Source organism: Tympanuchus pallidicinctus, unplaced genomic scaffold (genome assembly GCF_026119805.1).
Source record: "Tympanuchus pallidicinctus isolate F22 unplaced genomic scaffold, pur_lepc_1.0 scaffold13, whole genome shotgun sequence".
NCBI lineage: Eukaryota > Metazoa > Chordata > Aves > Galliformes > Phasianidae > Tympanuchus > Tympanuchus pallidicinctus.
Window position 1 is genome coordinate 16,649,820 of NW_026294648.1, and position 25,568 is coordinate 16,675,387.

At 43.3% G+C, this 25,568-nt stretch overlaps 2 protein-coding genes across 2 annotated transcripts in view; one reads left to right on the forward strand and one right to left on the reverse strand.

Moving 5' to 3' along the window:
* Nucleotides 1-22,416, reverse strand: part of TEX11 (testis expressed 11) — a 28,037-nt gene extending 5,621 nt beyond the window's left edge. The window contains exons 1-25 of the mRNA XM_052672761.1: nucleotides 22,314-22,416; nucleotides 22,107-22,219; nucleotides 20,390-20,474; nucleotides 19,105-19,184; nucleotides 18,611-18,691; nucleotides 18,409-18,528; nucleotides 16,873-16,953; nucleotides 15,233-15,318; nucleotides 13,743-13,800; nucleotides 12,971-13,066; nucleotides 11,817-11,898; nucleotides 11,335-11,413; nucleotides 10,488-10,639; nucleotides 9,703-9,788; nucleotides 9,050-9,187; nucleotides 8,298-8,400; nucleotides 7,082-7,206; nucleotides 6,360-6,445; nucleotides 5,696-5,743; nucleotides 4,977-5,017; nucleotides 3,909-3,991; nucleotides 3,011-3,118; nucleotides 2,412-2,528; nucleotides 1,722-1,794; nucleotides 114-263 (exon numbers count right to left, since the gene is read on the reverse strand). Of these exons, the coding sequence (XP_052528721.1) occupies nucleotides 114-263; nucleotides 1,722-1,794; nucleotides 2,412-2,528; nucleotides 3,011-3,118; nucleotides 3,909-3,991; nucleotides 4,977-5,017; nucleotides 5,696-5,743; nucleotides 6,360-6,445; nucleotides 7,082-7,206; nucleotides 8,298-8,400; nucleotides 9,050-9,187; nucleotides 9,703-9,788; nucleotides 10,488-10,639; nucleotides 11,335-11,413; nucleotides 11,817-11,898; nucleotides 12,971-13,066; nucleotides 13,743-13,800; nucleotides 15,233-15,318; nucleotides 16,873-16,953; nucleotides 18,409-18,528; nucleotides 18,611-18,691; nucleotides 19,105-19,184; nucleotides 20,390-20,474; nucleotides 22,107-22,219; nucleotides 22,314-22,344 (2,302 nt within the window). The 5' untranslated portion in view covers nucleotides 22,345-22,416. The remainder of the gene's footprint in view (nucleotides 1-113; nucleotides 264-1,721; nucleotides 1,795-2,411; nucleotides 2,529-3,010; nucleotides 3,119-3,908; nucleotides 3,992-4,976; nucleotides 5,018-5,695; nucleotides 5,744-6,359; nucleotides 6,446-7,081; nucleotides 7,207-8,297; nucleotides 8,401-9,049; nucleotides 9,188-9,702; nucleotides 9,789-10,487; nucleotides 10,640-11,334; nucleotides 11,414-11,816; nucleotides 11,899-12,970; nucleotides 13,067-13,742; nucleotides 13,801-15,232; nucleotides 15,319-16,872; nucleotides 16,954-18,408; nucleotides 18,529-18,610; nucleotides 18,692-19,104; nucleotides 19,185-20,389; nucleotides 20,475-22,106; nucleotides 22,220-22,313) is intronic.
* An 83-nt stretch (nucleotides 22,417-22,499) lies between these two features.
* LOC128076042 (nuclear cap-binding protein subunit 2) lies at nucleotides 22,500-25,224 on the forward strand. The gene is made up of 4 exons (XM_052673333.1): nucleotides 22,500-22,688; nucleotides 22,833-23,014; nucleotides 23,674-23,812; nucleotides 24,468-25,224. Exons 1-4 carry the CDS (start codon nucleotides 22,602-22,604, stop codon nucleotides 24,564-24,566), a joined length of 507 nt encoding a protein of 168 aa, XP_052529293.1. The 5' UTR covers nucleotides 22,500-22,601; the 3' UTR covers nucleotides 24,567-25,224.
* The last annotated feature ends 344 nt before the right edge of the window (nucleotides 25,225-25,568 follow it).

Genomic DNA, 25,568 nt, shown 5'->3' on the forward strand with positions numbered 1-25,568 from the left:
AAGCTCATTTCCTGCACAATGTACCATACACAATAATCCTGGTCACCTCAAATGTAAAGGAAAGAGTGGCTTGAGCTGATTCTCATGACTTGAAGAACAAATGCAGTCCTTACATGCAATGATTTCTAGTGTCTTGATCTCTATGTGTGGTTGCTCCCACAGTGACTCCATGAAGTTATTGAGTGCTGGATCATTAAGCTTGGATCTTGCTTCAAATTCATAGAGCAGCAACAGAGTGTCTGTTGGGTCTTTAGAAAAATCTCCTGTAGGAAAGATAGATTTGTCTGTATGTAATGATTCATTTTCTTAAAGCTAAATTGTGTACAAGGTCAATAGTTTACTTCCAACAGGCAGGAAAACCATTAACAAACATCCTCAGATTGAACAGCACAGGAAGTAGAAACTGAGAAGTAGTTGTGGATGGAATCCCCAGATGCCAAATGCACAACCCCACCATCCCCATGCTTCAAAGCCATCCCCAAAATCCAGGTTGTCTGTAATTGGCTGAATGATTGCAGCCTGGACAAGAGCAATAGCTACCAGGAAAGCCAGTGGCACAGCCAGGTAAAGCAGATAACAGAACATCACTGCCTGAAAAGCTTTTGAATGATGTTACCATCAGCTTTCAATTCTTCTGGAGGATTCATCCCCTCCCTGGTAGGAAACCCTCAGGAAAGAAGGTGGGAGAACAGCAGAACCACGAAGGCACAAACCAACATAAATGCCAGACCAGCCTGTGCTGTCACCAAGACCTTGACTCTTACATCTAAAAGACATTCTCAGCTTCATCCAGAGCAACAGGCTCGTCCACACACTGGCTAAAGTCTAGAGAATAGAGAAGGAAGAGCCAGGCTACATTCCACAAAGCTCTACAATAAAAACTCCCATCTAGTGAAATGTCCACGTCCAGAGATAATCAACCCAGTGGGATTTTAGGGAGGGAGATAAAGAGAACTCCAAATCCAGCCTATATAATGAACCTTTAGTTCAGAAACAATAAAATCTGGGGGGAAGGGGGAGCTGCAGGTAAATTTTTTGACAGAACTTAAACACTAATGCATCTTACCATGGAAACTCAGCAATTTCTGAAGCCTATCACTGAAAAGAAACCAGACCACAGGTCAGACAAGGAATGCCTGAACCTGATAGAGTTTTTCTAGTGATGTATGACCAAAAAGAGGAAGCACGTAGCCTCTAAGCTACCAGTCACACAGCATGCCAGCTGTCAGCAGCTGGAAGCCCTCCATTCTCCTGTGATCAGCCTGAGCTGTGCTGACATGGAATTGCCAAGGAACAAAGATGGGTTCTGACACTTGAGAACGTGGCAGTAGGTCCTTCTGGATTCTCCAATGCCTTTCAAGGGAAGAATCAGTAAAAGTATTAAAGCACACCTTACTCCAGACTGCAGTGCAAGAGCGGAGCCAGGAAAATTGTGCAGATCTGCTACCAGCCTGATTAGAGCAAAGAGCTTCAAGTTTCCTAACAGTGAAGACAGAAAAGTCAATCCAGTTCACTCTCAAAGATCATTCCCCCTTCACAGCACCTGTACAGCAAAAAGCCAGCAATGACACATAAAAAAGCCACAGCTGGCACTGTAAGTTCTCATGCTATATTGTCCCATATGTTTCAGCACTCCTCAGCAATGACAGTAGCTCCACATGCCCTGTATTTTCAGTGAACACAGTGACTCATTGTACTTACACACACATTTCCCACCTTACCTGTTAATTTCAGAACTTTCCAAATCTCTCTGCACGCCTGGAGATGTTGGAGAGCCTGATTCCAAAACTCCACCTGATTTACAAGGAGTTCAAAAGATTTCTGTTACAGTCTTACAGGAAAAAGGAACAGACAGTTCACAACTGACCAGAGGAGAGACTTCTCCATGCCTAAGCATTTACTAAAGGCAGAACCTGCCTAACATCATCCCCACCAGCTCCTGGGGGGTTGTGTTCTGTTTTCTCCCTCTTTTGTAATGACCTTCACTACTCAGGCAAAGCCTCTTCACACTGAAGGTTCTGTTACTTCAAAAAGGACCACGTGTGTCCCTGAAAGACATCATCTGTTTTCTCTTGAACATGCAATAATCTTACTGAGACTGATAAACCACTGCTCACGTAATAAACAAGGCAGACTGAAGTTCCTTTAAGAATAGGCACTGTTGACCCTTTGCTGATACAAACCTGCTCAAATCTATTTAAGTCAATTGAGTTACTTTACAGAAATCCAGTATTTTCAATTCTCTGGGTGTACTGATTCTACTGAATTATGGAAGGTTCCCATGCTTAACACTTTCCATATCTCCTTCTGAGTGAAACAACTAAGGCTTCAAAATCAAAAGTAAAAAAACAAAGTAGTGAATGTTCATTTTGTGGATACAGATCAAATGAGGCAACAGAACAACACCCTACCTGCTCAGAAAGTGCTACTTCTTGTCTCCCCAGCTCCAGATCAATTGCAGCTGCCATTAACAAGCATGTCTTCTGAGCAATTAGAACAGCCTTGTCAGAGGGACAGAACTGGGATAACTGGAACAAAAATAGGAGGTAATGGGAACTGTGCCTATATAAAGCAATCTGCATGCAGAACAGAGGATTGTCAAGTGCCTTCTATGACTTTTTCAGTACAAAGGGTGCAGCAGTGTTGGAGTTAAAAAATAAAATTATATATATATATATATATATATATACAAAAAAAAGCACAATGTTGGTAGAAGTTCTGCATGGAGATTTGGACTCCAGTACTTGTTGTGTAAAATGTTTCTATTCGTGATCCAGCTCCCATACATGAGAACAAAGGTACTTCAGGAAGATCTCACTGAAGTCTACATGTCTTGCCATACTTTCAATGCTCAGGTTGTAAAGTATAACAGTGGTTAAACCTTAAACTGCAAGGCCATTTTTTTCTGACAGTGCTCCATTCTCAGAGCACACGAGGGCTCCTCCAAGGAGATACCCATAGATGGAGGTAACTTCTGACAGCAGCAGACTGTGACAGTGTCAGCACATACCTTGAAAGACAGGACAAAAAAATCCCTCATCTTGTCAGGGCAGTCCTTGAGCTGCACAGCTAAGTTCCAGGCTAACAAAGACATAAAACCAAAGGCTAGAATAACAATCTTAGACATGTTACTGGTTATGCCCATCTAATCTCCAACGGGCAGAACATATCGTGCAATTCAATTCCTTCATCCAAACATCATCAACAGGTCACTTAACAGCGAGGGATACCTATGCCAGTGATTTGTTAACATATCTTATTCCTGCTTTCAAATCTTGCTTTGATAATTTCATCCCAATCCAGTGTCCATTCTAACATGTATTCTCTCACAAGAGTATGAATTGCATGAAGCATTTTCTTGTCAGTAAACAAGATCAGAATCTGAATAAAAATACTGACCAGCATTCCCAAGTATTAAACAGAACCACAATCACACCATTCACCACTGATGGCAGCACATTCTGAGCTTTCTGATGCTGATCTAATCTGCATAAGAACATGCATACTCAGTATTTGTTGCTATTTTTTTAATTGCCCTTAGCAGCAATTTTTTTTCAGAAAATCACTGGTATTCCCTATTTGTGTGACCTTGCATTTGACTTCAGTGAAAGTCAAAAGGAGAAAAAATAGGAGCCCAGCATATCTGCATCATGGGCACAAAGAGCTGCTGAGGTAAAGCAGGGCCAAACACCCCATCAGCCACACAGACCTCATGCAAGTATTTGTCTGAGTTGAAATGAGTTACAGCAGGCAGCTTCAGAAGACAAAAAATGAACAGACCACTTAAAGCAGAGACTGCCAAAGGTGGCACCTTCCATAGCACTGCACCTTCAAACACCTCCTCCTTCCTTAACATCAGCCTAAGTGGAGGTGATTCACTTGAAGTCCTGAGAGTGCAGCTTACCAACTTTTCTAAACCAGTGGGCTTCTGAAGTCCTTACATCTCTTGTCAAATTCTCCTCTGTGAAAGGCTCAGCAAGTTTCTGGTGAGCTGCAGAAAATGTGTTCTTTAGGAGACAGGTTGCATCTTCTAAGCAGGACACAAACAATTCCAAGTCTAATAACTACATTACAAATATCATTTTTTCAAAGCTCCCATGCAATCCCTGATGAAGGGTTATTCTCACAGCTTATATCTAATATGATTGACCACAAAAGCTTAGAAAACAAACTTCAGAAGGTGTCTCAAACAGCATTTAGGATAAGATGTGAGGCTCCCAGGAGGTACTGCCTCTTCAAAGCTTATTGGCACTGAAGCCTAAAGCAGAGGAGTTTAACTGAATTTGCTCAAAAAGTTGGGTGGGGATTCAATTTAATAAGTGTTGTTTAAGGGTTTTCTTCAAGGAACATTTATTTCTTTTACTCCTCTGTTCATTCTCTTCTGCAAGTCCCAGTCAAGAACAGTGAGAACAGGAAAAGTTCAGTACTTCATTAACTTTCTTTTCCAAGACAGGGGAAAGCAGTAGAAAAGATTAATGAAATAAGAATTTATGTGGATGGGAAAATCTTCTGTAAAACTCCTGTGTGTATTCCAAAGCAAACAAGACAATTCTTTTTCAGTGAATGGCACAGCTTAAAAGTAGCACCCGATTTTGACAAGGCTCTCCTCATCTTTCAGCAATTTGCTAAAACTGCTTGAAGTTTCCCAAGCCTTCCAAGGCAAAAGAAAAACCAAACCTTAAATACCTCCCAAAACAGCAAAAACAGCAAACACCATCACTGGCATTTAACTGACACCAACAGGAAGCTGTGCTGCTAATTGATGGAACAAAACCAAACTTCTTCCTTTCTGAAGACACCAACTTTGTTTCTGCCTTTAGGATTGAGACCCAACCCCCCAGCACTGCTGAATGCCCTGTTTAACTTGGGGAGCTGAGAACGTGGGCTGAAATAAGGAGTCAGCACGGACCTGACCGTGTCACAAAACATTCACAAATGGAGGGACTACAGAAAATGTGAACACAACAAAAACGTACCCAAGGTCAAATAAGTCAGCATCGACTTGATGTCTTCATCTCTAAAATGGAGGGGAAAAAAGTCAGGTTTTAGATAACATTTGATTAATTTTCTTGCAATAGAACACATTATTGATGCAGGAAGACAACAGCTCCTTAATAACAGATACGATCATTCTTCTGACAAATGCATCAGGCATTAGAAACCTCTGGCATTTGAAGGTGCAGAGGGCCTGCAAAAGATTTTAGTGACAGCAGTGAAGGTAGAAGTGTAGGAGATTTTCTCAGTCAGTAGGATGCAGTTAGGGGCTACAGGAGAATCTAATCTCACTGACATCCCCTGTCTTCTTGCCAGCCACAATCCAGCAGTACAGCTCTCCTCCTTCCATGCTATTGCACTGCCTGCAACGTGGCCAGCCTTCAGCAAGGGAGGTCTCACTCTCAAGTTCTCACTCAGAACTTGTGTAAGATATCTCAACCTTGTGTCGATGTTAAAAAGAATGCTTAGCTCATACTCCCATTAAACAATAAAACTGGAATGCAGAAAGCAAGTATTTAAAGGAAAGGTGATACAAGCAGATGCCTCTGCGTGACACCATTAGGCCATGGTGGGAAGTCAGCTGGGTGCACTTTTAACTAGTAAAATCTAACCTCTTGATTACTCCTAAGGAAAAAAAGTCTCTGTTGCACTGTTTGTATAATCTGTCTGCCATAAGAACACATTTTACAGATGTACTCACCTTTTCTCTTCTTTTTCTACTTTTGACAACGTAAGACGAACCAAACATCTGAATATGAGAAAAAACAACAGTGAGGAAACAAGATTTTTTTTCCCAACAGTGTACTTTGCCCTCAGGTTTCAGACAGGATCCCACTTTCTTCTTTATGCCATCAGTCCACATCGCTCACAAAAGAATTTGGTGTCAAGCTAGAAGAATACTGTAATATTTCCCATCCCACTGCCTTATTTTATATACCATTTTGTTAAATCAGGTAATAGAAAGGAAATAAATGTACTTTCAAAAAATTTTCAAACAAAAAATGGAAAGAAGAGGTTTTTCTTGCAGTGTTTGTTTTCATAAGCGATAGAACATTTCAACAAGACATCACTTCATCACAGGACACAGCTGAGCTGGTATTTTCACCACAGGAGTTGCTGCAATCTCAGTCGAGTTGCTGTTGGTCATTTGTTCAAATCACAATGAAGTCAAAACTCAGAGCTTGCCTGGAAAAAGCCTGAAATGTATACAGACTGTAGGAGTCTGGGCCTGAGGAACATCCCCATTGTGAAAAGCACTGCTCACTAATCCTTCATCTACTCTGCTTTCCACCTTCCTCAACAAAATCATTTCTGTTGGAAAGAAACCAGAGTTCCCTTCCCATGTGAACATCTCACACCCTCACTTTAAAGCTGCAAATACTTGTCGGCAGTCTTGTGAACGTTCAGACAGGTGCTGCAGAGCTCTGATAGCCACAACCTGTTGATCATGCTGAAAAGAAAAAAACAAAACCAGCCATGAAGGCACAATTTGTATAAAGCACTCTTGCTCAGTTTCCACAAAACAAAACAATGAAGAAAAAGAAGAGCAAAAGATCTGCACAGTTTCCCTCAGAGGTGAAAGAAAACCATAGGGAGGGACACAATTCCACGTGCAAAGAGCCTAAAGCAGTAACAGGCTCAGTACAACTTGGCAAGCTCTTCATGCCTTAGAATGCTATACAGCCCTACAAAGCATCCAAAAGGTAAACGAGTTTTCAGTCCTCCATCATTGCCTTATGTAATTTTGGACAAAATCCCAGGGGTAGGGAGGAATGTAACATTTTGCTGAAGAGAATTTTACAGAAACACGCCATGACATTTCTAGATACTAACATTTACCATTCAGAATCACTTGTTCTCCAGATAAATAAGTATATGTTCAAATAACAGTTTGTTCTTATATGGAGTCAGTTTGCACTTTGCTTTGCACAACGCATCTCAGAACATACAGTGAGATTTGGTCACACAAGCACTAAATACTTCAAAATGCATGAAGCAGAAATACTAAAAGTAGGCCAGGTTACAGAGGTTACAGCTGTCCTACTTATAGAATAAGGCAAAATAAAGACAGTGTTTTCTGTTCTACCTCTAAAGCAATTTGGGCAGCCAAACTCAGGAGGTTACTGCTCATACTTTCATCCACTACCAGCTTGTCTTCATGTTGAGATGGCTTTTCAGCTAGCTTCCCCATTTCAATAATGGCATCCACAGCTGAAATACACATAGAGAAAAATCAGTTGTTGGGGTCTTTTTTGTTTGGTTGTTTGTTGTTTTTTTTTTTAGTGGAAGCAATGGGAAGGTGTAAAGTTCCACTGTTTTAATAAGGCTTTAACTACAACTTATAACAAAATAAAATCACAGCCTTTCATAAGAAGAAAATCGAGACAAGAAAACCTGACCATACCAGCAGCTCTCCACAGCTGTGCATTTCTTCCCAGAGGGGCCAAAAAGGCATTCTAAGCTCCTAGTCTAAGGAAACAAGGATGCCACACAAATGAAACTGCATCTCACATATTCTCAATTTTGCTCTGCTAAATATCTTTCTGTCGCAGAAGCCTTTCTTTAATCCATTGCCTGGGCAAGCTTCCAAGCTCCCACATCTTGGTTCACGTTAAGGCTGCTGCTGCTTTTATGCTCCTGCTGTGCTGTGGTTCCCACTCTGCATTATATGAGCAAATTAGGCTGCCATTTAAAAGACATATAGAGAATAATTCATCAGCACAGATCTCATTGAAGAATAAGATCTGCGTGTTACTCTGTACCCTACTTAAGTCTATAGACTGTATTTCTCAATTTTCATTATTTGAGCTAAGAATCTCATTAAAATATGAAGTGGCAGAAGAAAAAGTCTACAGACATATGTCATTCTGTAAGTCATCTCAGTCAGCTCATGTATTTTCTGGTAACTTCAGGCTCTGCTTGACCAGAGAAATCAAGAGCAGTGATAAAGGCTCATCTAGCTCTGTAGCATTTTTCCAGCTGTACACACTTATAAAAGAACTTTAGAAATAGCAAGTCTACAATGATTCTCACCCTGGGATGCTGCTTTAGCTTTTGCCCACAGGATTAGAGAATTCCAAGCCAAAGGCTCCACACAGATTACACGCTATGTGTAAAACAACATCCCCCTCTGACAGCCCAAAATCTACAGGCTGACAGTTTCAGTGATTTCATAGACACTTCTCCTATCTTCTCTCTATTATGTCTTCCCCAGAATTAACAGCCCATGTCTGCTGAGCATTATCTACGACACTCAACGCTTCTGATCGTTGCAGAGAACCTTTTTGCCTTTCAAGTTCTACCTTTATCAGTATTATTCTCCATCACTGCAATCTTATAGATGCTGAATTGAGTAAAGATGCTGTTTGGATCACACCTTTCTGCTTCTTTAACTGCCTCTTTAGCCTATACAGAGAAAAGAAAGGAATTCAGTGCAATGATGCAACAGGAGAGAGCTAAAAGCTGTAATGGTTTCATTAGAGATGTTCACACAGTTACTGTACAAGTTTGGTTTGGCAACAACCCCCCCCAAAAGAAAAGTGATCAGAGCAGAAGATAACACCAAGGACAGACAATGACTGTAATGAGGAAGAAAGCAATTCCTCCATTGGAGCCACAGAATTAGAAAGCAGAAGAAGCCCTGAGAATGCTGAGAGATTAAACTCCATTCTGCCACTTTGAACTGTGAAGTTCAATATCCCCAAAGCAGAACTCAGACAGGTAATGCACATGCACAGCTCTGCAGGGCTGACAGTGCGTGGAAGTGTCACAGTGTGACAAGTCCAATGCTTGTTCTGCTGAGGCTCATCTGTCTTGAAGGGAGGATGGCCCCTAATCTGAGAAGAAACCTGATGCTGTGAGGCATGCTAAGACAACCTGTGCATCGTTTCCCCTGTTACAAGGATGGGTGATAGAAGAGGCCCCCGAAGCAGTGAAGATAAGCAGTGTATCTCTCAGATCCTCTCAATGCAAAAGAGGTACAGGAACAAAAATGTAAACTAAGTCCAAATGATACAGCTACAAACACAAAAGCAATGTTATTAAATAAACATACCTTGTCAATTTGTTTCAGATGAAGATAGCAAGAAGCCATATTTCTCTGCAACTTAGCCAGATTCTGATCTATCTGCCCAGGTGTATAGAAGCTGACAGAATAGTTGTACCAGTTAAGAGCTTCAGAATAGCTTTTTGCCTAGGAAATTAAAAAATAAAAGGAAGAGGCATGATTAATTGGCTTGTTTTTCTAAATCAAACAAAACCATCATAGGAAATGAAAGATTCAGATAGTAAAGTAGGCTTTTTCCCAGATGAGCAGTCACTGAACCCCCAGCACAGGCACATTAGTTAGGAGAACAAATATTTTACCTATTCCTGCTATTCCACTACAGATGTCTCCGTGTAAGGAATATTTTAAGGTTTTTTGAACTCTTCCCAGGGCACAACCAGAACGGAGGGCTGCAGGGGTTCTGTGGCTGATCCATTCTGGTATAACTGTTCCCATTTACAAACCTGGAGAGGAACCTACCTGAAGCCTGATGTTTGAATGGAAAAGAGCACCTATCAGGATGAAAGTCAAACCAGTTCCAAATGGAACAGGGATTTTACTAACAACTTCCCCTCCATACAAAGCCAGACATATCAAAGAAGTCAGAAAAAGAAGATCTTCACTTCCACTCATACAAACATCAACGCTACTCAGTTCCAAACCTCATAGTGTTTGGCAGCTGTGTCCCACAGGATGATGTGCAGTCGGTTCAAGGTTTCAGGCAACAGCTGTTTCCCAGTGTAGTGACCTGAAAAGATATTGCAAGTCATCACTTTACAAGAACTTTAACCACACTGAGAGAACTAGCTGTGAGCTATCTATGTTTAAAGCAACTGTCCTGTTGCCTAAAACAAGAAACAACACAGCAATCGCTTCATCCAGGATCCAGTGCTCCAGATCCTGCTTCTGGAAAGAAAAAGTAGCAACCAAGAGAATAACTACTGTCATGCTCTAATGATGACAGCGTGGCTTTTGCACCCAGCTAAATGCTACATAAAGCACAGTCTGATTTGCAGCAGATACCACAGCCAAGAAGCACAACTGTGCTACAGGTGCAAAGGACCTGAAAAGGAACCTGCAATTCAGCTGCTCAAACAAGGACATGCAATCTGTTTTAATGCTGATATACAAAAATACATTGAGCTGGCTGGGCAAAGCATTAACATCACACAGAATTTCTAGCAAATGTTTATGTTCCCACATGCATCAAACTCACACAGCCCACACTGAGAAGAAGGAACTGTTTTAGCAAGAGAATTTAGCCTGAAGCTTTATCATAGCTGTCATTCATTATGGAAGTTGAGAGTTGCCATGCAAAAGAAACAGAAGGGAAGGTAGACGCAAACAAAAAGAAAGATGAGAGTATGTTAAAAAAATAAAATCAGAATTCAAGGCTGGCCAACTAAATGCAGCTTTCAGTAAGTGGCAGCAAAACAGGGATACAGACCTATAATAATTTCTTCAACCTTTTGCTTAGCAAGCAGCTCCCTCTTATTCTGCAACAAGAACTCGATGTAGAGCAGGGTGACTTTTCCAAAGTCAGGTGAAGCTTCAAATCGTTCAGCAACAGATTTCAGGAAATCAAAGCCAACTGATTCCCTGTTCACATTGACAGAATTTTAAGAGGCTGCACATAAAAAGCTGTTAATTTTCCATTCTAAAGAGTAACGTTCACACATTCAGTGTGTTTCTCATTGGCATTACTGGCACACAACCACACTGACAGAGTCAATCAAGGTATGAATGCACCACAGTTCATCTATTCTGTAGTCACTTCCTATTAGCACATGCTTGTTCTACAGTATTCACATGATAACTTTCATCTCACAGTGACAGAGTTAGAAATTACTACCAGACAGAAGTGCACATGCAGGTGATCACAGTGCAGCAGTCCACTCTGTGAAATGTCATGCCTTTGTCTTGCAATCTGTCCAACCTCATACTGTTTTTCACTGGGATTCCTAAACCTTTCATTTTCAGTGTTGGTTAGTTAACAGGGAAGAGAAATACAATTCCAGACCTGTGGCAAATACTAGAACTACATGGAGATGATCCTGGTTATTCCAAAGTAAGGCTACAATATTGCAAATCACCACTAGACTTTGTTTCTCACCCTGCTGTGCTAATATGTACCACCTTCCCACTGCACAGATAGGCTACCTATAAAAAGGGCTTTCCTGCCTCTGCCAGCTCCTACCTGAAGTGTCACTATGTAATAGAAGATCTTTGCTTATAGAGAAGCAGCTACAAAGCCAAATATTGTGTGTTCACTGCACTTAACGGTGCTTTCATACCTTCCATGCTCCAGCAGCAGCTTGGCAGTATTCAAACAAAAGTCTAAAGACATCTCATGGTGCTGGAATTCTGCAACAGCTAAAAAGAGCACAATGCTGTTAAGATTATTCAATCAGCTTCAGACACATGACAGCTCAATGTATGGTCTTACAAATTCTTTGAGGGGAAAAAAAAAGAACCAAGTAGTTCTAAAACCAAGGAAGAATCAGCCACGTCAGCTGTGTTCTGACTTTGTCTCACAATTAAAGTAACACTACAGAATGTGACAGCCCTGGTATTCCAGCCCTGCAGTCCCTCTGCTAACACTGGCTGTTATGGCCAAAATGCCAAATCAGAACTGTGACATTTGGCATGTGAAAATTCCCCTAGAACACACAACAAGGAGATGCTGGTTTTTCCCTTCTCAATCCGTTCAGTCAGGCTGTCAGTTGGACATGGAAAAGCATCACCTTCCCATGGCACCTGCACAGAACTCTGCTACCTGAGCTGATGTCTTCATCTGATGCTCCACTTTTAAGAAGGATTTTAACTTTCAGAAAAAACCCTGCTGGATGCAAATTCTCCTGCATAGGGAAAAACAATCCATCACTTGGATATTCTACTCTTTGTAGGAATTCAGGGCAGAACAACAATGGGAACAAACAGAAATAATAAAGGCTTTCTACTGCAGCTTTCATTAAAATACTGTATATATCAAACTTCAGAATAACATTTTTCTTCTAGCTTTCCATATATTACCAAAAAATATACTATCAGAACACTCTTCCATTTCAGACACTTTTCTGAAGGTAGATACAGAACACAAACTGCTCAGACGTAGCAGTAATGTATTACAGGGGTGGTTTGAATGCACTGCCACTTACCCTGACCTCACCAGCATCCTCAGCACCTCCCTCTGAAAGCTTTCCTGCTATGTTGAAAACTGGATTTGAGCTTTCACCTCCAACAGGATTTTATACTTACAATTTATTTTGTGTGACTCAAATAACAGAAGTTTAAGAATGGTCAACAAACAACAAACTGAAAGGTTTTGAATTCAAGTTTTTTCAGTAAACTGAAGACACAGAAGAATAAAATTAATCCCACTCCCTACATGGCAAATGGAATTTCTATAAGAGCACAAGATCTCAGAGCAGCAGCTGCTTAGAGATATACGAACTCTCTTCAGCTACAGTTCTTTTTTCAGCTTCCTGAAGGAAAACAGTCAAGCTAGTAAGGCGAAACAGTTAAATTAACTGCTCAAAATAAGGCTGCTGTTGGCATGGAACTCTCTTTGCTCCTTGCTCAAACATTTGTAAGGGTAATGAAATGGGGACTCAAAATGTAGTATGGAGATACCCACTGGAAACCAAAGTCAGACAGTTTTCATGCCATTTAGTCACACCACTACCAGTGGGTCTCACTGCTAACAGAACCACAGGCAGCAACACTGCTCTGCATCTACATACTGAGCTGTGCTTCTCTAGAAAGGTACAAATATCAAAATGTATTTAGGAGCACAAAAAGCAGAGCAAAACCAGCTCAGCCCCTAAGTCAGCTGATTTCAAGGAAAACACCAGTGGTCTGTGTCACGTCAGCAGATGTTAATAATGCTAGAGTTTCAGTTACTGCACAGATATCAGAGCACACCACTACCTTGTTTGCCAAGTCGATAGCCTTCAGTGCCTTGTCAAGATGCAGGCTGCAGTCCCACTCGAAATAGGCAGTTGCCAACAAGCGCAGCGCTTTGGCCTGGAAAAAGCAAAGTTCAAATCCAACAGCAGGAAGAACACAGGAACTCACACAGACACAAAAGGCTTAAATGTTAAGGCCACGAGAAATAAAGCTTCTCTCAGTCGAAAGAATTGCTTGTCTGACAGCAGGCTTGTGACTGCTCAGCTCAAAGCTCGAGCAGCAGTGCTGTGTGTGGAGTCCTGACAGGACAGGAATCAACCAGAGAGCTCAGGGAGCAGAAGAGTAATGAGGAAATTCAGAGATGTGTTAAAAAAGAATGAAAGAAGAAATTCAATGAACAAGAGTTACAAACTTCAGAAAAAAAAAAAAAAGACATACAAGAGAACGGCCTTCAAACACACCTCAGAAATGACAAGATGTATGTAATGATGATTTGAAAGAATGGGGAGGAAGGAAGAAATGATGGCCTCTCAGAGCCTGAGTCTTATTTTCTACAGCTAAATCTCTGTGAAACAGTAGATTCAAACGTGATTAAGGGCATTTAATAGTGACTCAGCTCTCAGACCAATGCTCACAGCGAGGGGGTCTGCAGCTTTGCCAATCTTCACGGTGGACAGGACTATAGAAGAGGCCACAGAATGACTGGTCAGATTTGGCACAGTAGAAACAGCTGTACTGGAGTTATGCTAACCAAACCCTCCTATTTGCAAACAGCAATTTCTCTATTTCTTACCTGCATCTCTTTCCCAACAGAATTCTTCACGTCCATCTTCCCAATGTCGTAACTCTGGCTACCAACAACAAGGGAAAGTTAACATTACATGTGATGACAGGGATAAACTCAGCCAGTCCCCTGATACATGCAACATTCCCATCCTTCCCCATCTCTGAAGCACTCAGAAACCTCATAAATCACACAAGCCAGTCTCAGGACTCCACCTTACAGGAGAACTGATTCTTTTATTCTGAATCCTCATTTTGAACACTGTCCTCAATCACTTCCTTCGACCTATTGCACCACATTCTCCACTATCTTCCATTTCGTTGGGCTCTGTCACTTCTAGCTAAAGGTGTCTGGAGGAGGTAACTGCTCTCACTCTCACCTGACAGATATTGCAGTCATACACAGGAGGTGTTTGTGACCCAGTCTCGAGATCACAGCAAATCAGTAGCACAAAAACAGGACCTGGAGGTCACAATTTCCCACTCATTACCTGAAAGTTGAAGGACAGCACAAAGGACCCCCCAGGGAAAACAGAGCAGTAATTCCACGAGAGATTTGATGTCAAATGGTGCAAATTAAGCACTGTTAAAAACAGGACAATTGTTTCCTAATCTCATGCAGCATCTCATCCCACTAGATGGAGCTAAATCTCTATATCCAGATAAATATCTGCTCTTGGTAAAGCCTTATTTCCTCCCCAAATTTTATCCCAGGATTCAGTGTTTAATTTTCCTCTAGAACAAAATAGAAAATAATCTCCAAAGCACCAGCTGTAATCAACTCCAAGCATTTCTAAAAGTATTCTGTGAATGCAAACATGACCATAAGCATCTTGAATTGGATGTGTTGGCATTTGTTTCCCTCCTGCGTACATAAAACAAAAAGAACAAGAAGAAATAAAAGCAATTCTCCTGCCCTTGGTATGAGGATACTTTTCCTGACAGCCTAAAGTTTTCTTCCTTAGCAATAACACAATACCTACTGGATGCTGCCCAAACCATCTCTACTGCTGCCCAACCACTCATCTTTCACCTTGACATTTGTGTCTTTCATCAGCCAGGCTTTGCTGTCAGTGAAGCAATTTTCCTCCCTGAGAAATTCAAATATTCCTTCAAAACAAATCTATTCGAAAACAGAAAAATTCTTTCACATTTCTCTGAAGTTTTCAAGTTCCATCACTACTGTGTGCAAATGGCCTCTTCATAAAAGCAATCTATTTGGAAGGAGCTTTAAGGAGAACAACTTCCACGTGGAAAGAAGGCTTTCATTTTAAAGGCATGAAAATCAATGTGAAAAACAGACATAAATGTTAGGCAGGGGAGTACAACAGGCACTAAGTGTTTGCTCAGCCAGTATGGTTCAGTGAAAATCCTGTGTTCCCTTATTTCCAATCAACCTTCTGCTTTCCCTCTCTCCCTCCTCTCCTTCACACAGATTTTTACCTGACAAAAGCAGATTTTTACATGACAAAAGCAACTTCGGTTGCCTTTTCACATTACCTGAGCCAAACGGAGCTCTGCTCATACTTCCTGCAGTCATAGGTTTCCACTCCGAAGTTGTAACAGAGGATTGCCAGGTAACGGGTCTGCAACAAAAGGCTGCTGCTGCTACAATGTTCTCATAGACACACCACCACATCTATGGCATTCAGTCTCACGTTCTTTAAAGATACCCCCTGGGATCACTTCTGACCTTATTTGATAGAGCAGTAGTGAACATGACTAAAATCATATTGTTCTGTGGGAAAGTGAAGTGATGTGAGCCAGTTTAGGATGTGCGAATCAGAATTCTTCACTGCATGAAGCTGAATGGTTCCACAAGAAGCCAAGCTGAAAGCTCTACAACCGCGCAAAGCATGCAAAATAAAACTTGAGAGGAAAAAATGGAATATTACAACTTCCTTTACAAAAGTGACAAACGAGCTTTAATTTTGCATCGTTAAATGAACACAACTCCACCTCCTGCATGATAGCCTTTTTTTCCAGCATGCACCTTTGCATTATAAAAGGATGATCTGCACCACCAATGAGAGGAGAAAAATGCGTTTGAATGCTTGGTTATTGGGAGCACTGCTGCTTTTTGCTTTATCAGTCAGGCCTGACAGTATCTGTTCATAACAACTTGTCTTTCAGCTGAAATGATTTGCAACTGTCACGTTTGCAGCTGTCCAAAGAGGAGACAGGAAAGCGTTTTCAATGCCAACAGACTGCTAATATTTGCATCCATTTCGCCTCCGTGGTAACTGTCTTTTCAAAGTACAAAACGTGCTCCTTGCGAGGGAATTCAAACCCTCAGCCAAGAACGAGAGCTGCAGAACAGCATCTTGCTTTAAACTGACTTATTTCTGATCTCACTGCAATCCAGAGACAAAAGCACAAATTCAGGCACCCCGCACCACACAAAGCGCTCCCCAAACCTGCCAGCTCTCTGAGCAGTGAGCGTTCCCATAGCTCCGCAGCTTCATTAACATGAAGATTAGCGCTGAGGATTGACTTGCATATCAAAAGCCCAGCAGCTCAGCTCCTCTCTGGGCCCACCTGTTTCCAGACAAAAGTTCACCCGTAGGAGCAAAGAAGCAACACACAAGATAAAGAGGCACAGCTGTTTCTGCAGAAGAGCAGTGCCAGATTCTATTTGGAAATTCTTTTGCCTGTCTCGATTTCTTGTCTTCACGCATTCTTTAGGAAAGGTTTATCATTTTCATACAGGGTGGTGAGGCACTGGCACAGGTTGCCCAAGGAGGCTGTGGATGCCCCATCCCTGCAGGCATTCAAGGCCAGGCTGGATGTGGCTCTGGGCAGCCTGGGCTGCTGGTTGGTGACCTGCACACAGCAGGGGGTTGGAACTGGAGGAGCATCGTGGTCCTTTGCAACCCAGGCCAGTCTGTAATTCTATGATCATTCTATTTCAAATGATGAACTCTGAGCAAATGGAAAACCTAAAAACTTCGAAGGAAAAAAAAGCCTGTCACTCTTCCACAAAACCTGCAATAAAAAAACCTCAAAGAAGCAAAAAAATACAGAAGACAGCGAGAGTTCTCAAAATATTTCTCAACATACAGCACGTGTCATTCTTTAATACAGGGGGAGGAAAACATTTGCCAACTTTGGCACGACAAAGGAGGTATGATTTCACTAACCTCTCTGGGCAGCCTCACCAACATGTCCCTGCAGCGCTGCACGCATTGCGTTGCTTTCTGAAAATCCCCCTGAGCAACTGCCTAGGAAAGCAGAACGTGCCAACAATCTGTAAGTTAACTACTTGCCTCTAAAATCTGCTACAAGGTTGGTGCTCTAATCTAAAAAGACTTGGATTGCAGGCCTTTTTTGCATTCAGTACAGCCGAGTTTGTGATTAGATACCTGTCCTTACAGTGCTACAATAACTCTGTGTGTTTTTATACACTGAAAGACATCCAGGAGTGCCCTGCAGCCCTCAGGTAGTGTGAAAGGCTCAGATCCAAGGCATGATTCATCCACATGCCAGATAACAGCAAATCTTGGACAGCTTAACAAGTGTTGAAACACCTCTCCAGTAATTTAAGGTCTCAATTAGAAGTTAAATGAAAAATTTTGGTCTGTTTAGGGAAGCTCCTCGTAATTTTGAAGACAGTAACCCCTTCTGCATTCTGAGACCAGTGCTGTTATCAGCAAATGGGAGCAGCTGATTTCTCTCCCATGTATACCCATATGTCCGTAACACTCTGTAGTATTGACAAAGTACTCAGAAACTTCAGTCAGGCAGCAAAAGTCAGGACAATGCCTCTCAAAACACAGAATTTCTGAATGATGTACTTTGAATTAATTTAATCTGCCCTGCTGATCCCCTACAAAACACTCAGCATATTTTCAAGCTTCTCTCACGTTCAGCCAGACTTCTTTCCTTAAATCATCAATCATAATTCCTACCTTGCTGCACAGTGACAGAGCTTGAGACTTGAAGGAAGGTTTCAAATGCCATGAACTCATTACTGCCAAACATTGCCATTTGATACCCATTCTCCCACTGTTTCAAAGCCTTTACATGTAAAAAGCAGCATGCATTGGGTCATGGAAGAGAGGGTATCCATGTATAGGAAGATTTCTATCCAATGTCATTGAACAGCAATACTTTGATTATATTGCTCATAAAAGTCAAGAAACTTGTAAGGTAGAGCAGACTGTGGACACATGGCCTATAATATCTGCTTGTCAGACATGAATCCTGGCTACCAACAGCACCTTCATGTTTTTCAACCAATTAAGTTGCAAATGTAGCACAGTCTGATGAGTGCTTTGGAATGACCAATGGTGCTGTATACATGCTACACAAATGCAGCTTTGGGGACCCAGGCTCTAAGGTAGTTCTACCTGGGCAAGCACAGGTCACCTTTGGAACTGACACATGATTCAGAAAGGCAGCTGTTGTATCAACAGCCAAATTACAGAGCAGCAAATCTGAACGAGAAGATATAAACAAGGCAGCAGAAACGACCGCGATAAATCAGGCAAATTAAAAACCATTAAATTATTGCAACACCAAACTCAAACATCACATCTGATATCTTACATCTAAGCAAAGAAAATGCATCCTTCAGCAAGCCTGCAGTGCCAGGCATTCGTACACCCAATTAGCAGGTCAGAGGTTCCCTCCGTACCCCCTAGGAACTTATAAAGTAAGCAGGGAGGAACACATACTGATTCAGCCTGATAAGAGAGCACTTTGAAGAGGTCCTTCTCCACATCAGCTCTGCACACATGAATATCTGCTTCACCATCGCCCTCCTTGCGTAATTTCGCAGACAGCTTTTCTATGCTCTGGAAAACAAAGCCGAAGCGTGACCCGTGCAAGTCACAGATAGGTGTGTTTATAAAGAACTAGAACCAGAGAAGGACTTACATTCATGGCAATCTCTAAGAATTCATCAGCAACATCAGCTTTGCCAATATCTATCCACCCTTTTCCAGTTTTCATCGACATCTGCAGGAGAAAATGATCAGTGCTTTGTGAAGGTCTGGTCACTGCCAGGGCAGTGATCCCTTAGATCCCTTCTTACTGATGTCTGTGTCATGTAGGAGAGGTATTCCAGCTCTTCAGTTTGTCACAAGTGTCTCACATACGAATGAACTCTGCTTGCAGCACAAGGCTCATGGTGCCCCACTACACAACACCGTAAGACACTGAAATAAATGAATGTGCTGCTCTTCTAACATTTTAACACATGACAAAGACGTGATGCTAACTGCACTGACTCAGCAAGGCACCCCTGTGATAACACAGGCCCACCTTCAGCATGCATCTTCTCTAGAATTACAGGCATAGCTCACTCACTTTCCAAGTAACTGCAATAGGTTTTAAGGTTTCCCACACTGCTCACCTGCCCTGAGCCTTACCAAAATCTGCCTCCGAATGGTTCCCTCCGGAGGATCACTGCCTTCACAAAGGTGCACCAGCCTGCAAGCAACAAATCTCACTGCAAGAAAGTAAGGCAGATATTTCTAAGTTCCTTTTTGTTGTTGAGAAAGTCAGGCCCTGCCACATCCTAAAGATGGTTTAAAATTATGAGAAAGAAACTTTTGGAAGCTTCGGAATTAAAATTTTAGTCAAGCTGCTTAAAATTGCTTTTCAGGCATCAAAAAGAAAACAAACCCACCCCAAGATACCAAGATATCTCCTCAAAATGTCTATTAAACACTTTAGAGAGAGTTTAAGTCAAAGACACAGTATTCAAAGACTTAATTACACTGCAGGTGCTCACAGTGTCTTGAGCACCTCAAACAGCCTTCAGCAAAATAGGGAAATCAAGTTTAATAATCTTTACGTTTTCAAAGCAAAAAGCACAAGTATTTTCTGGCCTTTTTTATACACTGAGGGTAGAAAACACACCACTTAATGTATTTAAAATAGCCTCTCCCTGGCCCTTCAGATATAAGATCTGAGAACATTATGTTCTACAACAATTACCACTTATTTTGTATAAACTTACCCTTTTCCCTTCACTTGACATCACTTACATGATGCAGATTATACTTAATTTTAACTGCTATCCCCTAAGAGAAAAATGTAGGCCAGATACAGCAGTCCTGCAGCTCCACATAAAGAACTGGTTGACAGCATAGAGTGAAAGCTCACTTTGCTTTCCCCCAGCCCTAAAGCAAACCCCCAGCTGCATACAGATGGTGTGTATAGGCTGCAGCTGCTAAGGCAGGGCAGTGAAAAAAAGGATTCAGATTTTTTCTGTACATAAATACAGGTAAGAGAATCACCTCAAAAAGAACAACTTCACGTTTTAGAAATTGACAGTCAAAGATTTACATCAGAGTTATGTCCACACACTCACAGGCCTTAAAAAATAGCATATTAAAATAGCATAAATAAAAGTCAATGCAGGTTTTCCTTTGGAAACATCACCTCTTTATTGATGCTCTGGCACAGAAGGAAGGAGTGATGCAAATACCAACGCCAATTCTGTGTCACAAAGAAGATCTCTGTTACACCATGGTGATCCTCCCCAAACTCGCTGTATAAGTCTAGCTGCTCAGTTTTCTTTGCCTGTACCCTATCTGCAAATATCCAAACCAACCCACAGCACCACGTATGCACCTGGCAGCAGGGAGCTTTTCCTTTTCACACTGCAGCACGAAAACACATTTAGAAAGGAAAAGAACGCATACATACATTTAGCCCTTTGCTCATCGCTGATGATAGAACCCGTGTGTTTGGTTACAGCCCAGTTCCAAAGGCTTATTGCACCCTCTTCAACCTGAGAAAGAGAATTCCATTCCATTCAATTTTGTCCTAGGATTGGATTGAATTGAGATTTACTCCTGACAAAGCTACTGTCTTTCATATTAGCCACAAGTACAGGTTTGGACTATTCCTTTCTACAGGCTGGGTACTCCAAGAGACTTGGAAGCAGTTGGCAGGGATCACACACTCTTTTCACAAGCACATTTTATTCTCTGTCTTCTAACAGGCTATCTCTCATCTTCTGAAAATTTGAGAGTGTCTCTGAGATGACAAAGGTAGGAAAGAACACGGCTGCAAATCAAATCATGACCTGAAACTAAAAAGAGCTAATTAATCATAAGATGGATAGCTGCAAGCACATATATGCCATGTCATCCATCAGTGCCTTCAGCTCCCATTTAAAGTTACACAAAACAGCAAATTCTGTTTGAGAAGTGGTGGACTTCAGAAACATTCAAATATGTTCCTAAACAAATCCCATTAATCTGTCATATTGCTGAAATAGCCTAACATATGTTTCTGTCAAGTCCTTTTCCAAGCCTAGCAAAACATGACCTGATTTACCCTTCCCATCTGGAATGAAGTTTTCTCACAAGCATTCATACATACAAAATTTGTGCAAGAGCACATCACCACATCCAAAACACAACTGATTCACTGGCAGCTTTCAGAATCCATTATGTACATTTTAAACAGACGTTGCAAAATTAGAAGGGAATGGAAAAGAGCTGTGAGAATTGGATCAGATTTGAACATGCATCTGTAGGACTTTAACTCTTAGGGCCGTATTCATAGAATTGTTGGAGGTGGAAGGGACCCTGAAAGGCCATCTGGTCCAACTCCCTGCACTGAGCAGGGACACCCACAGCTCCATCAGAGCCTCATCCAGCCTGACCTTGGGTGTCTGCAGGAACGGGGCACCACCACCTCTCTGGGCACCTTGTGCCACTGCCTCACAGCCCCTATTGTAAAGGACATCTCCTCCAACCTAAATCTCCCTTCTTTTAGTTTGAAACTATTTCCCCTCATCTTATATCACAACAGACCCTGCCACAGAGTCTGTCCCCTCCTTCCTTACAGCCCCTGTAGGTACTGACAGGCTGCTCTCAGCCCTTCCTGCAGCCTTCCCTTCTTCATGCTGCACAGCCCCAGCTCTCAGCTTGTCCTCACAGGGAAGCATTCCATCCCTGGCATCACTTTTGTGGCTCTCCTCTGGACACGCTCCAACAAGCCAATGATATTAAGTAGCTTAATTATTTTAAGTACCCACACAGAGAAACTTCTGATGTTATCAGACAAAGAACAAAAGCTAGAAACTTTCGTTAAAAGATGATGCAGCCTCGCATAAAGACAATAAGATCTGTTAAGAATGCATCCCAGAGGGCTGTGGATTTTTCATCAGTCATAGCTTATGGAAGACATGCCTACAAGCAGGCGGCTGGAAATACACCGGAATGTGACACACAGCACCCCATCCCGGACGTATCACAGCCTCATAGGGAGGGCTTGGCCCGGAATCAACGCGCCGAGTTCTCTCATTAAACACAATGCTTTGTATCGCATTCAGGCCGCTGAGTTAAAAGGTGAAAGCACCAAACTGAGAGCCCCAGACACGGGGAAGGAGAGGCGGTGCTCAGCGCCGTACCTCCGCCGCGCCGCCGTCCGCCTCGCCGAGGGCCCCCGCCGCCCGGAACAGCTCCTCAATGAGGGCCGCGATGCGAGGCGGGGCCTCCTCAACCAGCAGCTCGCGGAGCAGCTCTGGAAGACAAACCGGGAAGGGAGCAGTCAGGGGTGAGTCAGGGAGCGGCTACGCAGCCACAGCCCCCGGGCGGGGATGGAAAACGGAGGTTACCTCCCGCCGCGCCCAGCCGCCCGCCCACCATAGCCGACACCGTCCCTCAGCCCTGAGGAGACCGGCGATACGGCAGGGCGCATGCGCGACTCCCACGCCGCCGCGCTGCAGGCCGGGAGAGGAGTAACGCGCGGTGACTGGCTGCTCGGCTCGATCGCCCCTCCTTTCCGCCCCGCCTGGCCAATCAGACGGCGCGGCGGTTGGCCTGTCCGTTAGTCCGCTGGCCTGTGGGCGCCGCGCCGGTTCTGGAAGGATCCTGGGAGCACGGCCCTGCCGGGCGCGGGAGAGATGTCGGGGCTGCTTCACACCACGCTAAGCGGGCTCAACAGCGACTCCTACTGCGAGATCAGCCGTTACCGAGACCAGCACTTCCGGGTGCGCGCGGGGCGGGGGCGGCGGGGCACGAGGCGGCGGGGCCCGGCCGGTTCGGGGGCTGCAGACGGGGCGGGGCCGTGAGGGCACCGCTGGTTGTGGGCCCGGCGGGGTGTGAGCCCGCCCTGTGTTCGGCTTTGCCCTCAGGGGAGCAAAAAGCTGCAGGAGAAGTTCCTGAAGATCTCCTCCACGCTGTACGTGGGCAACCTGTCCTTCTACACCACCGAAGAGCAGATCCAGGAGCTGTTCTCCAAGTGCGGCGATGTCAAGAGGATCGTCATGGGGCTGGACAAGATCAAGAAAACACCCTGCGGCTTCTGCTTCGTGGAGTATCCTTTCTGATCCCTACTTGCAGTAAGCTCAGCTGTCAGAAGCCCTGAAAGGCATGAAACTCACAGGGCTTCCTTCCAGGCACGTTGCTGCCTGCATTCCCATCACCACCCAAATCGTACTGTGCTGCCATGGGTGAAGGTCCTGCGTGGATGCTGAGCCCTTGTGTGGCCCAAGCTAAGGGCACGTGTTTGTGTTCTCACCTTGGCTTCACACCTGCAGAACCAGCAGAGCGATCTGTGGCGCTGCTCCCAAGCGCAGGGAATGCGTTTGTGCACGCTGTGCTGTGAGCTGTCCCCGCAGAGCTCTCCTGGTGCCTCCTGCTCAAATTCAGTTGAGTTTAATATCGTATAAAAAAGCATCAGATTTCTTGCCCTTAGCGAGGTTCTAACAATTTGTTTTATCTACTTGTGAAATAAGCGATCCAAAGCTATTTCTTGTCTGTACAGGTAGCAACATTACAGTCAGAACCTGAGGAAGGAGAGGGAGCTGTTTTAAGCTTGGATTTTTGATCCCATAGAAAAGAGCAGGAAAAGTAGCAAAGGCTGGAAGGCAGGGAAGGCTCTTCTGCTTAAGTACAATGGTTTGTTATTGTTTCTTTTTTTCCCCCCACAGCCAACAAAACAGCAGGTTTAGCTCTCCTTACAGTGTGTTTCAGATATTACACGAGAGCAGATGCTGAACACGCAATGCGATTTATCAATGGCACGCGGCTCGACGACCGCATCGTTCGGACAGACTGGGATGCAGGATTCAAGGAGGGACGGCAGTATGGAAGAGGGAAGACTGGTGGGCAGGTAAAGGCAATAGCAGCTCAGACCTCGAATGCAATCCCCCTAGGGCAGTCCTGTTTTGCTTGTTTTGTCTCATGCAGAACAAAGCGCAGACGGTAAGGAGCCAGCAATGAATTTTAGGTGATTTTGGTAGCCAGTGCTACCTTGGTATTAAGATCTGGAAGTGTAACTATGGTTACAACTGGACAGGATCCCACAATTCCTGACAGTACAAGCAGGATTTTCCTTGTTCCAGGCTAGCGCTCTTTAAATGATGCAGACTTTGAATGGAAAGGGAGCGCAACTTCTAGATCAATCTCATGATCCATCAGTTTGCACTGTGAGAAGCTAGATTTCCCTTGCAGATTTCTGGAGGGCTGGGGAAGGGAGAAATGCTTTGGAGGCCAAGCATCTAGTAATTCAGAAGGTTGGAAGCTGGATGACAAAGCTAAATCAAAATATTTGGGGATCTCTGCTTCCCTTCTAAAAAGTCATCAGCCAGCAGATGTATCTTCATTTGTCACTTGCACCATTTGTCTGGTGCATTATTTGAAGGGATTTCAAGTTGAGCCAAACTACTTCTCACCTGAACTTCATTTCTCAACCTACTGAGCAAGGAAATGGTGATGACTGTGAAGCCTAGCATGGTGCTAACGCCTGTGTTACTGCCTTGCTCCAGGTGCGAGATGAATACCGGACAGACTACGATGTGGGAAGAGGCGGTTTTGGCAAGATTATACAGATGCAGAAGGCAAATCAACAGCCTGCAGTCTATTAATTGCCTCATGGGTGTTAGCTCATAGAGGGCTCTGCTCTTCTTGAGCTAGCCGTGTTCTCGCGTTTTGGATTGGGGTAGGGAGTGAGATCCAAGTTCCAGCCAAAGGTGACCCTCCTTAGACTGTGGATATACATGTGTTCATTCCCCCTTTCTTCTGGGTTAGAGAGGATGTTCTGTGCTGATACAGGGCAGCAAGGGAAACAAATGGACAACTGCAGGATACTGGTAAGAAGAAATGCAGCATGTCACACGCACCTCATGCTAGGATGCATTCTGCATTACAGCTAAGCAGTTGGCTTCTTCCGAGCCATGATTGCAGCTGTGGTTGCTCTCAGATAAAACTTTGTGAACAGTGCCATTGTTGGAGCCCTCTGGGTGCCCGGGCACTTTGTTGGGATGCACAGAACTTTCAGAGTTCTAATTTACAAGCTCATCTGCTTACAAAGCAGTATCACTATTTGTGTGAGAGAAGCTGAGCAAGGTCTTGCTGTCCACTTGGAGGTGCTTGCCTGTACATCTAGCCCTTGGGTTGGTCATGGCCTGCAGAGCCTTTCTCTTTATGATGCCCCAGTGCTGCCTGCTTTTTCAGATCCTCACTGTTTGGCATGATTTTGTTAAAAGTTTCTTTCAATTTTTTAAATAAACAGTGAGTCCTGTACCTGTTGCAATCTGTTCATCAAAACCTCTGGCTCCATGACAAGAGCTGGAGGGAACATTTCCTGATGGTATTTTAAAGTTGCTTTTACTTGCAAACACAAAATGGAGAGCATACTGAAGGAGGGCACAAGTCTTGCTGTATTTCTGTTGGCTTCCCTCTTACTACTGGCTTTTCCTCTTCTGCTTTGCAATAGCTGATGGCTGATATCAGAGGGCAACTGCTTATAAAGCGTACAGCTGCTCTGAATAAGAAATCCTTACATTTCATACCATCAGATTCCGGGAAAGCTTGTGATCTTGTCAATTGTTCCACAGTGTGAAACGTACATGAAGCAATACAAAAGT

Coding starts and splice junctions, on each gene's coding strand:
- LOC128076042 (XM_052673333.1), top strand. CDS start 22,602: ATGTCGGGGCTGCTTCACACCACGCTAAGCGGGCTCAACAGCGACTCC. Junction 23,015..23,673: donor TGCGGCTTCTGCTTCGTGGA/GTATCCTTTCTG, acceptor AGTGTGTTTCAG/ATATTACACGAGAGCAGATG. Junction 23,813..24,467: donor GAGGGAAGACTGGTGGGCAG/GTAAAGGCAATA, acceptor GCCTTGCTCCAG/GTGCGAGATGAATACCGGAC.